This window comes from Elaeis guineensis, chromosome 9 (assembly GCF_000442705.2).
Source record: "Elaeis guineensis isolate ETL-2024a chromosome 9, EG11, whole genome shotgun sequence".
Classification (NCBI taxonomy): Eukaryota; Viridiplantae; Streptophyta; class Magnoliopsida; order Arecales; family Arecaceae; genus Elaeis; species Elaeis guineensis.
In genome coordinates, this window is record NC_026001.2 from 98,096,596 (window position 1) to 98,108,976 (window position 12,381).

Below are 12,381 nucleotides of genomic sequence, written 5' to 3' on the forward strand. Positions count from 1 at the left end.
GTGCACCTACATGGGATCTATCGATTTTAGTAGAAAAGGAGAAGTCTTATGTGATTTAGGTGACTGAGTTCAGAAGACTTTAGTCAGGATAAAGTGAATGATGGAAAGATATTTCTATAGATTTCACATAAGAACTCAAGTCGAATAAATCTTACATATGACAGACGATGGGATTTGATGAGTTTTTCATAACCTTCATCTTGTCGGAGCTCACGATAGAAGAACTGAATCATATGGTAACTACACCAAGAGGTTCATTACTTTCATTCTACTAGATTACCACTACGTACTACTAGGTGTCACTGATGAATTGTGGAACCAATGAGAATTATTTTGATAGTCAATAATTCTCAGTTGGTGAGTTGAAACTGTTCCAATCTATTGAAAGGAGTTTCAATGATATTTTGATGAGGATCAAAATATATCTTACTACCAGACAGAATAGAACCTACGGGATCATACACAAAAGAGATCCTGACTGATCGAAATATTGAATTGTGATTTCGAATTGCAAGAAGATTTAATTATCAATGTGATTGATGATTGGACTAATATACAAAAGTTACATGGAGCACTTATTAAGAGTTAGTAAGTTATAAGAAGACTAATTTACAAATATTGCTAGATTATTTAATTTGATCAAATAATATGATTGAGTTCTAATCAAATTAAATTCAGATTTAATTTGATTGAATTTGGTTTGAGTTTGAGTCAAACTGGATTTCATAAATCCAAAATGATTTTGGACTCAAGTAAGTACTTGACTTATTTGGAAACCTAAATTAGATTGGACTCAAACCGAATTGGAATCCTATCTATAAAATATGCTTTACTAACAGAAGGACTCCTTCTATCCCTCATGCCTCATAAGAAAGCCACGATGATTTTCTTTTGGCATGTAGAATGTGGCACAAAAATAAGTGGGCGGCAACTAGGAGTCCTAAATCCTATGGACTCTTTAATCCCTAACTAATCCCTATTTAAAAGGGGATAACATGAGGCGCCTACCATCTGATCTCTTAATGTGAGAAAGGCTTATGGCATGGAAAAGAAACAAAAAAAGAGGGCATGCAGTATGGTGATTAGCGTGAAGTTGTTGGGCACCTCTTCCCTTCTTTCTTAGTTGGTTGTTAGATACCCTCTTATCTTTCTCCTTTGTCCAAAAGTTAGATATGACTTTCTCTCTCCCCTCTTCTCCATAGATGTCCAAAAATTGGAGATGCTTCTTTATCTCCTTCTCCTCCAAATGCAATCCGAGAGTTGAATGAATGAAAAGAAGAGAGATTTGATCTCTCGTCTTCATATTTTCTTAGATCTTCTTCTATTTCTTTTGAGAAGAGAAAAAAAGAGAGAAAAAAAATCAGATTAGATCTGATTTCTTTAAATAATTTAAATCAGATTAGATCTGATTTATTCCTCTTATCGTAGATCTATTTAGTTCTCTTGAGAAGAGAATCAAAATAGAAAATCGATTTGATAATCAAAAGAACGATCTTTGCAAAAAAAACTAACACCCTGATGAAATCGAAATCTCCTTATAAAATCAGCCTCGTGTAGATACTTATAGAGGTCGAACATTTATATGGCTTCAAAAAACCTTGAAGACATCCACAGATCATCGAATTGCGGCTTCAACAAACCATGAAAGATCGCATTAAAGATCTATCCGTATAAAGATAAAAATTTAATTTTTATTTTTACATAAATCTTAATCTTATATATATGATAATGCCTGATTTTATGTTGAAATATAATTTCTTTGCATACTTGATTAAATTAGATCTAATTAAAAATTTATTTTAACACTATTCTAACATAATATTACCCTGACATAATGTTAAAATGTTATGTTACTTGATTTTTTAGAACAATGTTAAAATAATTTTTAAAATTTCCTTCCACCGTATGTTTGACAATTTTGAAATCTCTACATGCATATCAAATCAACATGTGATGACGTTTCCTAATAGCTGCAGTACCTCTTAATCCACATAGACAAAAAAACTAAATGACTATGATATCATTTGTAACAATCCAAAATTTCATACAAAAAATTAATCAGACAATATTATTTAAATTTCTTGACCATCTAAAAATATCCAATACCTTCGCAGTAAATAGTTAATAAAAAACTAAATACATATCTACATAGATCCTCACAACTATTGACTTTTTTTTTTAAACAACATTATTTTCTTCCTTGACAAGAAGTCTTAGTTAATTAAAGGAAAAAAAAGAGGAATCCCTCTTCTATCAATACAAACCTGTTTCAAAATGATCCAACTCAGAACCGCAATCATGGAAACCAATTTCATTAACCATCAGCATACCATGTAAAAAACGGAAGAAGAGCAAAAAGCACGCGCATTCCATAAAAGGTAGCATGTTACCTCATAATTTACTGGAAAAATCAATAACATTCATGTTGAAATCAATTGCACCCTTCTTTACAATGTATCGACTTTCTGGAAATCTTCATCATTCTTTAATTCTCAGACTCTAGCCAATTGGGAATGATATTGCCACCTTTATAACCTGCGCTCTGGCTGTGCAGAGCACAGCAGACTATATACAAGTATGAAACTGCCAGCTCAAACAGTCGCATTCAAATTACAGCAAATGTGACTTGCCTTTGCTATAAAGGGGGCCACAACAAAATTGGGAAACTTGAATCACTGTATACAATTTGATTACAAAAAGCCTAACAGAAACCAGTGGCTGAATTCCAACACCAAGCTGTAAAGTTGGCCTCCGATGTACAATTCACGTTACATTTGTCAGCAACTGAGGAGTTTCTGCGAATTTGAAAGTCAGAATGCAAGGTAATTTTGGTGGTGCATCATGTGGGATTTGGAACATTGCGGTGGGAGTCGGCAAAATCTCTTATGATACGCTTAAGTGTCCGCCCTCCTTTCCCTTGCATGTGCACATGGTCACTTCTGTTGGCATCAGAGCTCTTGCTGTCAAGGTAATCTGAGGCTGCACTTGCAAGGGCCTCCAGCCACAGTGGTACCATAGTTTCTGCTTCGCCTTGCTTTAAATACTCTGATGGCAAAGATTGAACCTGATATCATACAAGAATTATCAACATCAGGAAACTGCTAACCAAAAAATATATATGCATGAACATAAAATTACAACCTAAATTGCACATACAGTACATTAAGCACATGTTAATCATCAACAGGCATGCATGCATGCATCATGCATACATATGTATATGTATATGTATACATACATATATATATGTGTATATGTGTGTGTGTGTGTGTGTGTGTGTGTGTATAAATGTATATATATAGATATGCAGATATAATCTTAAAGCAAATTAGGCTTTTGCTGCCCGATTTTATTCACTCACTGGCCGAGATGAAGATAGTTGAGAACCCCAATACACCATATCTTTGATCAATATATTTATTCAGCATTTTTCATGATATTGCAAAATTATATGAGCATGCTGTCAATGTGATGCACAACACCTACATTACCAGACCACCAACACTGGCAGAGTCCAATCAGGTTTGGCACCCATTTAATACAACTTGTAGCAGCATTTTACAAGCAATAGGAATATAAGATGTCCACGAGACTATGAGGCATCAATATCACAGTAGAAGATGAGATATTCTCACCAAAGAAAGAAAAGAAACATTGCATTCAAGTAATTAAATAGCACAATTCGTTCGAGCAATCAAACAGAGAGAGGAAATGATTATTTTGAATGTTCTCTCTTTTTTTCAAAAAAATTGCTCTCTGTGAAAAAGAAAAATTGGACTAAAAATGAAACCAGATCATGCTACCTTTGAAAAGTTAAACACTAAATTGGCCTGATTTCATATGTAAGGCTGATGTCATATGTATGTATGTATGTAGAAAGAGGAAATGATTATTTTGAATGTTTACTCTTTTTTTAAAAAATATTGCTCTCTGTGAAAAAGAAAAATTGAATTATGTATGCATGTAGAAAGAGGAAATGACTAGTTTGAATGTCTTCTCCTTTTCGAAAATATTAAAAATGAAACCAGATCATGCTAGTTTTAAAAAAGTTCAACAATATATATGTATATATTCAAATAGAAAGAGGAAATTATTATTTTGAATGTTTACTCTTTTTTGAAATATTAGTTTCTATGAAGAAGAAAAATAAAGTGGGTTGATTTCATATGCATGTATGTATATATGCATGCATGTACGTATGCTTGAATGCATGCATGTATCATGTATGTATGTACGACACTTACAAGGAGAAGGATCCTAAAAATATAATTTCTGGCTAGTATTTTTGGGTCCGGTCCTAGGTTGGGCCCTTTTGGGGCTCACCATGAATCACAGTGTTTGTGATTATATTTAATAGGATTTGGACCATTGAGCTGCAGAGGATGCTTCGGTTCAAATGATGATTATATCAGGACAGGCAAAGGTGTGTGTTTAGTATATTGGTTATGCAATGAAGAGATCTTGGGCACTTGCAAAGGATGGAAGATTCTAAAAATCTTCTAGTTAGTCATTTTGGATAAGGTTCTGGGTTTGCTGCCAATTTAACGTGGCCATAGTGCTTCCAGGTTCTGGATTGCTATTTTGTAATGATTGCTTTCCCTTATATTGTATTAAGGGCACTAAATAAAAGATCATTGCACTCGAATGCCTACATGCCAAGGCCAACACAGCCCACAGGGAATGTAATGACCACTATATGCTGCAGGAAAATACTGAAAATGTTTTGACCAGCATACCCCCAGTATGGGGTAATATGCTCAAACGTCTACTCATGGTTTGCTTATATGTGACAATACAACATAGCACATATTGCCTTTGTACCTCAGTGTGGGATGGTACATACTCTGGTACAGTCAGTTTTTCAATCCTTAATTTGAATACAGTCCTTTGTGAAGACATTTACAGCTTTATCATATATGCTTATATCAACTTGTCCATGCATGGAGACGGATGAGTTACAGTGGCTAGTCAGTTAATAGACTACATGATTCTATCAATCTGTGACATCAACAAACTCCTGTTCTGAATCATATTGAACCTGAACTTTCTAAGGGGTTTTCTTCTTTTAAATCAACAAACTTCATTTGTAAAAAATGCACGTCTTTGTTGCATCTGCAACACCACTATTCTGACAATGTTTTCACAAAAGAGGCTGAAGAGCCCATAAAACCTGTGGGAGTAGATCAGTCAGACATGCATGCAGTTTGCATACATGCCACCGCAGATGCATGTGAGCATGCATGCAGCCCACCTGCACTCATGCAGACACAGACATGCACGCCGGCACGTGGGCGTGCGCGCGCACAAACACACACAGAGAGAGAGAGAGAGAGAGAGACCGTCGATTGCAGCCATCCACAGAGAGAATCCCAACAAAGAACTGCATTCCAGGTTGTTCTTTCACATAAACTGCACAATGCTGCTAATTGCTGTAAGATTGTTGCAGATTTGTGCACCTGTTAAGACATTCATAAACGATAAACTGATTAGTTGGATTCATATAATTCTAATGAATGTCCAAGCAATGTCCGAAAATAACTTATTTACTGACTCATTTCTTTCATTTCAAATATGCTAAAGATATCATAAATCACCCATTTACTGCTACCATTTACATAAACAAAGTGAAAAAAGGTTGTCCTCCTAAACTGAGAAGAAATATTTTGCAAACTTAATAAAGAGATAATAGATTACAAGACAAACATCATTCTTATATCACAGCAAGAACCAATGCTCATAAAACTACCATTATCTGCTTTTGATTTTTCAAGATAACATGATTAAGCATGCGAAGGCCATAATGGGACAGAAGACCGATGAAAAGTCACATAAACCTCTCCTCCACTTTCTTATACTTGAGTAACTCAAATAAAATCATTTATCGAACTAAGCCCTTCAAGAGATTTGTGAGAGTACTGTTTTGCAAGAGGGAGCTTGATCTTTGATCTCCAGCTTTCAAAGTTGAGGCCAGAAAATAACGGAACAATAACCCAAACTCATGAAGACAGCTTAATACCAATAAAACTGCCAATTTCAAACTTTGAATTATGGTGACAATATTATCTAGCAAGCATAGGCCACAAATGGGACCACAGAAAACGTATGGGAAAAACATGTTAGTTCTAAATTTATTCTCAAACACATTGATACTACATTTAGTCGATAACTTTCAAAGAACATCCACATTTATCTGGCGATAGAAGTTGTCACAATCACTAAAAATTCTGTAAAAGTGCATATGCCTCTTTCCGTTGGAGATTGAGAGGTGCATATTTACCCTTGACATAGCCGATACACCAAGGAGGGCATATACCACATTAGATATGAGTCCTTCACCGCTGCGTGACAAAACATGAATTACCACTGCACTTAATGATCCTTCTGTTATACAAGCCAAGGACTCCAACACAGAGATCAGGCTGACCTCTAGAAAACCTGTAGAGAAATAGTACTTTTAAGAAGCTCCATCATGTTAGATAAATAGAAGTAATTTGAATATTTACGTTCAATTTATGAATGCATATGAGCATTTAAAGGTTCATTCAAGTTCATCAAACAAAATTGTCAAATTGAAAAACCAAACAGTTGTTCAGCTTATGACAAAGATAATAAGGGCAAATCGACTGCAGAGGATAGCAAATATCAATCATTTTTCCTTTAAATAAAGTAAAATGTTAACCCTGTACCTAGCAATGAAAGATTGTGTCATTATTACATCTCATCAACTGGCAGTATAAGCATTCATGATATGCAACTATAGCCTTCAGATGCTTTAAAATTCTTTCACAAGGCATATTAGAAGATTTATGTTTGAAAGACGAAAGAAAAATGAAGCAAGCAGTTAGCAATCTATAACTCATTTAGTATACATGATAATGAATTTATTGCAGTGGATTTAACATTCAGGAATAGATGGATTCTGATTGAGAGGCATTAGAACCTTATTTTATAGCAACAGAGCAAAGAGGCAACAATATTCATATAGTAAACAATGAGGCATTAGCACCGAAGATGAGACAATGAGTCATCAAATAGTAATAAGTTCAATAGGATATTGTACTTCTGGGCCTAACAAACTACAAATGTTTGATTAGCTGCAACTGACAGGTACCAAGAATTTACAAGCCAGAAGAATTAAGAAATTGCTGTTAAACTGCAGGTTGGACAAACTGATATCAACAAACTTCCTCTCCACCTCTTAAAAAGGGAGATACATGGCACTAATATCCTTCTGATATGCACCATGAAATGAGAGAATCTGAGTCTACAGTCTTTAATTAAAAATCTTCAGCTTTATTTATATGAAAAACTATAAAAATGAAGCATGAAGTCAATCACAAAAGAAAAAAACAATATTATACAAGCAGATCACAAGGAACAACAACTTTTTGCCAGAGTATCAAACTAAGTAATATCTGTACGATGAAGAATGACACATATCTGTTGACACACTTAAAAATTTGGAGTTCATTTCATACACCAAGCAAAAATATTACTATGATGAAAAATTAGGACTTGAGAACATGAAGAAGAATCTTTAGAATCCAATAAACAACAGGATATAGATAAAGTTTTATTAGAAAAGTTCATGAGAATTGTGCATTATCTCAAAAAAAATGTTTCTCAAACATAAAATCAAATTTACTAAATTGCACTCATGCATTACCTTTCTTTGCACCTGTTATCCTTGTATGTTTCACTCATACACAATTTCTTTACTACATTTGGGCCTGAATTTTTTGTTTTGAACTTTCAATTGTACATATCGAGTTTGAATTAACTCATGGATAATCATATTACTCCAATTATAGCATGTCACAAGCAGATAAATTACTCAGGCAGCACCAGTAACTTTCACTAAATGCCACATAACCAAATCAACAATTATCATCCAATCTATCTGGTAAGTCACTCGAGAAATGAAATAGAATTTTTACTGTATAAATCAGAGTTGGAATTTTTGTACTTACAAGACATATATGACATTGCTGCAAGTGCTGCTCCACGATGCATTGCTGTACAGCATATGGCTGCTTTTTGAACTGATATCTCGAGCAGTGAGCCAGATGCAGCAACAACATCCTGAGTACATATATATATGAGCATAGGAAACTGACTGATAATTAAAATTACTGCAAAAACATATGACCCTAATAAGCTAGAATAAATGAGACCTTAGAACAACAGCGAACAAACGCAGATGTGAAATTAGTAAAGGCTTCCACCAAATCAGGTTCTTGATCACATATGTAAGAAGAATTAAGAGCTGTTACTGAAGCTGCTGAGGTAAATCTCTCAAATGTGCTAATGCATAAAGGTCCATATTCTTCTCGGTGACCAAATTCTTCAATCATAACGGCAGCTGATGAAAGTGTACAATGCAAACATGAATGAGAATTTGAAGAAAATGAGAAATGGGATACAGACTCATTGCATCAAATAGAATAAATGGGACCACAAAATAGCTGCATACAGAATAAATAGGATCACAAAATAGCTGTATACATACATACATACAGCAGGCCTAACAAGTCGGTCCTGACTGGATGACAGGAGGCCCGACCACCAATGATCCATGTCATTGGATACAAACTACAATCCGTAAACTACTTACTATCAAAAAATTATGTGATTTGGAAATTGTTAGCTTATACATTACCTATACATCCAGTAGTCAAAAAATGAACATTTTAAAATCATGAAATAATGTATGCTTTTTAACTGATGAATGCATGGACTTGGGAACTCCAAATCATATCATTTCATATCATGTTTTAACAGAAAGCAATTTAGAGATTGTAGATTACATCCAACAGCTTAGATCATCAGTGTCGAGCCTCGATCATCCGATCAGGACCAACCTTATCAAGGCTAACGTGCACATGCATATGGACCTTATAAACATAAAGCAAATATAGCCTAAAAGATTTATTGGGTAATTAAACTCAACCAAGGTAACATAAACTTCCTAATACATGTAATAGGGAATCGATGTAAATCTCTACTTCTTGGCTAACATGTCAGTTAGTGGCCTGCATGGTCTGTGTCCTTTTGTGCCCAAAAGCCAGAAACAAAAGAAAATAAAATAAAACAGATGAAAGGAGCTTTTGGCTTTATACCAAGCGGGAGTCCATATCAATCAATGCCAACCTGGCACAGGTCAATACAAGCAAGCATGGGTTGATAGCCTGCCATAGATAGGTTACCGTGGGACACATGCAGCCCCAAGCCAGGCTGGACACTTAAACCTAGGCATAAATTAGACCATACCAATTCTCGTTGGGCCCTCAAATATGGTGAGAGATCATTATGCCACAGATTGGAACATGTCCTTTCACACTTGCATTAAACCCACTCAGATCACACAGATATTGTGCTCAAAATAAAAGGGCAAAAAAGAAAAAAGGGACAAAAAAAACATCTGACTATGCAGACCTTCACATGAGTTCGTTGCTACCCATTCAGTTGCCATCATCAATCTTGATTCAGAAGAAAATGCATCAGCCAATTCATTTTTCAGAGAAAAACACTAAATGACATCTTCCAATATTTTTTGAATTGAATTTCTCCACAAGAATAAAGCATCATAATTGATCATATCTCAAAATAAGTTTGTCTTAGTGGTAAATGAGTACCTCCTTGAACGGCTTGTTAGGTGCTCCATGCTAATTGTCAAAATGCACTGCTTATCATGCTCCAAGCACTATAAATCTAGAAAAGGCTTACTGGCTCATCCATTACTAGCAATATCTTATGTTCTTAAGGTTTTACTCTATATCTTTTTTGATCTTGTTTGGCATATGTTTTGCCATTTAAATTCATCTGTTGGACAATTATCAATGCAAGCAATTCCAGCAACTGATTACAGGTTCATTAAAATCAATCAGTGTTTCTTCATAAACAATGATCAACTTGATGAACTCCTAAGAATTTAATCTTTTGGCTACAAATGTCATTTTAGGTTCATTTACAATAAGGCAGGCTTAGATCATTTCCTCACCAGATGCTTCCCCCCCTCTGAATATTTTGCTTGGAAGAAGTACATCCTATATGAACCTAGTACAACATCATTTAAGTATTTCAAAGCATGGAATTCTGTACCAGACCAAACCGTCTGGTACACCCTATACCATACCGTACCGGATGCATACCGGTACACCGAACCGCCCCGCACCAACACAGGCGTATCGTACCATACTGCTTACCGATACTACAATGGATTTCATCGGTACAGGATCCGGTACCGAGACAGAATTCCTTGTTTCAGAGACCACTGTTAGATAAGAAAGGTTAATTATTGAGTCAATTGTGAATTAGTTTCAAAAGAATTGCCTTAAAGCATTACTGAGTAAATATCAGATCATGGCCAATAACATTGCAAATTATTATCATCAAGAGAGTATTGGATGATTTCAAAAAAAAAAAATCATCACCATGAAAGTCTTGAATAATTTTTAGGACCACCAGAAATCATCAAAAGAACAATTTTATTGATTGTGAGGACAATAAAAACATCATATATACAAAATAACAAATAAATGAAATGACATCTGAGATCATCACAAAATTTAATACTAATATGGGACATAATACTGGTTATCATATTTTCCATTGAGACATGGTAGTAGACTTTATTCAAACCATTATTCAAAAGCAAAGTCACCATGCCTTCATCGACCATAAAACAATGCATAGAATTAGCAAAGATTTTCTAGATATAAAACTCATGTGGGTCATCAAACAGAAGAGCAGCTCCTCTAGATATTAAGGTCCACAAAATTTAGTCTTGTTGGATGCAACTTTTTTGAAGATTATGGAGAAATTTCCATCTCTGACAATCATCAAATACTTCAGCATCATGAAGAATATTCACATATCTAACATCTGGTTCACATTTGCATCTTCATAATTTAGACCATTGTATTCATCTACATCTATGAGGCAGATAGGTTATTAAAAATCTTCTTGTTTGGTTGAGCGATGTGAAAATTATATTCATTGAAATCATTTCTTAAAATCATGTCCTTAAAAGATTTGGCAAAAATAGATTTCCAAAATTTTGACAGATATTGTGCATGAGATATTTATGTCCACAAAAGCAATATTATTGGAGAAGCATTGATGTGTGATAAAAGGTATCTCTACATATTTATTGATCAAAGATCCTTAGAGAAGATGGAAAGGCTGAATTACTTGAAAATATTGAGGATCACAAAAGAGCGGCCGCAAAGACTAAAAAGGGTGGCCCAGCACATGAGGCTCCCACCATTGCCGACTCTAGAGAGTGTCAGGTGTATGCAACCTTTCTCCCATGTGTAGAGAGATTGTTTCCATGTTTCAAACCCATGATCTCCATGTTACACTAAAAAAACCATATCCTCGATAGCCCCAAAGACTAAGCTCTTGAAGGTACCAAGAACAAGTTGAGCAACATCCTTGTACTCTTTGATCAGGAATGATGGTTATGTAATAGGCTAACATCTTTGCTCCCAGATATCCCACAAAATCAAATGTTGCAATTGGCAAGCAAATAGCCAATATATTCACCAACAAACCTCCACCAAGTATCACTAATTTAATCAACTCTAATGAAAGAAAAATTCATTAGATACGGTTAAATGTGATGAAAATACCAATGACAGTCATCATCATCGGTATATGTTCTTCGAGTTCGCTTTTCCTAATCATATTTCCTCTTTGTTCTCAACATTGTGTGTCTCGATCAAGCAATTTGGAAAAAAAAAACATGATGAAAGCATCTTCCATTTTGAATCATTTGTGTATACTCCAAAGCCAGCTTAGTGTCATGGACCGAGCATTCCATGCAACATTTGGTGCACCTCTTCCCTAATAAAGGAAGCCCAACGAACTAGATGTTTGCAGAATTCTATAGAAGCCTATAAATTTGGCAAGAAGACTAGATATTTCTCTAAGGTCTAATGTAAGGAGCCAGAATAATCCTTAGCGCTCCAATTGTGGCACTTGTACATATTCTAACCATTCATTGTACTTGGTAGCGCCTATAAAATGGGGGGAGGTTTCGTTGACCAAACCACCAAGCGAATAGTTACAAGAATAGTTGCAAGAGTTCCCTAATGAAATACTTCTCTCCCTTCTTCCAAATTCTCTCTCTCTCTCTTGGGTGTATTCTTCTCCTCTTTTAGAGAGTTCTAGCTTGAGATGCTAGAGTGGTAGGCTGACTTAGAGGCAATTACAGGCAAACAAAGCTTCTAAGTGCCACACAGATGCTTGAGGAAATACCAACCCCATGACATCAGACACTATTTTGAAGCAAAGCATATATAGCAGAGCATTATATATAGTGAGAATAATCTTCATGCAAACAAAATATGATGAATAAACTATGGCACCTTGGACATG

The 12,381-nt window shown here is 35.1% G+C and overlaps 1 protein-coding gene across 4 annotated transcripts in view; it reads right to left on the reverse strand.

Moving 5' to 3' along the window:
* Window positions 1-2,367: 2,367 nt before the first annotated feature.
* The window catches only part of LOC105051001 (uncharacterized), a 33,561-nt gene continuing 23,547 nt past the window's right edge, over window positions 2,368-12,381 (reverse strand). For 3 of the 4 annotated variants that reach the window (XM_029266423.2, XM_029266422.2, XM_029266420.2), the window contains 5 exons: window positions 8,175-8,362; window positions 7,971-8,082; window positions 6,278-6,435; window positions 5,340-5,456; window positions 2,508-3,064 (listed from right to left, as the gene is read on the reverse strand). In XM_029266423.2, the coding sequence (XP_029122256.1) occupies window positions 2,840-3,064; window positions 5,340-5,456; window positions 6,278-6,435; window positions 7,971-8,082; window positions 8,175-8,362 (800 nt within the window). In that variant the 3' untranslated portion in view covers window positions 2,508-2,839. Of the gene's footprint in view, window positions 3,065-5,339; window positions 5,457-6,277; window positions 6,436-7,970; window positions 8,083-8,174; window positions 8,363-12,381 lie in introns of all 4 variants that reach the window. The other variant, XM_010931249.4, reaches the window with a different exon arrangement.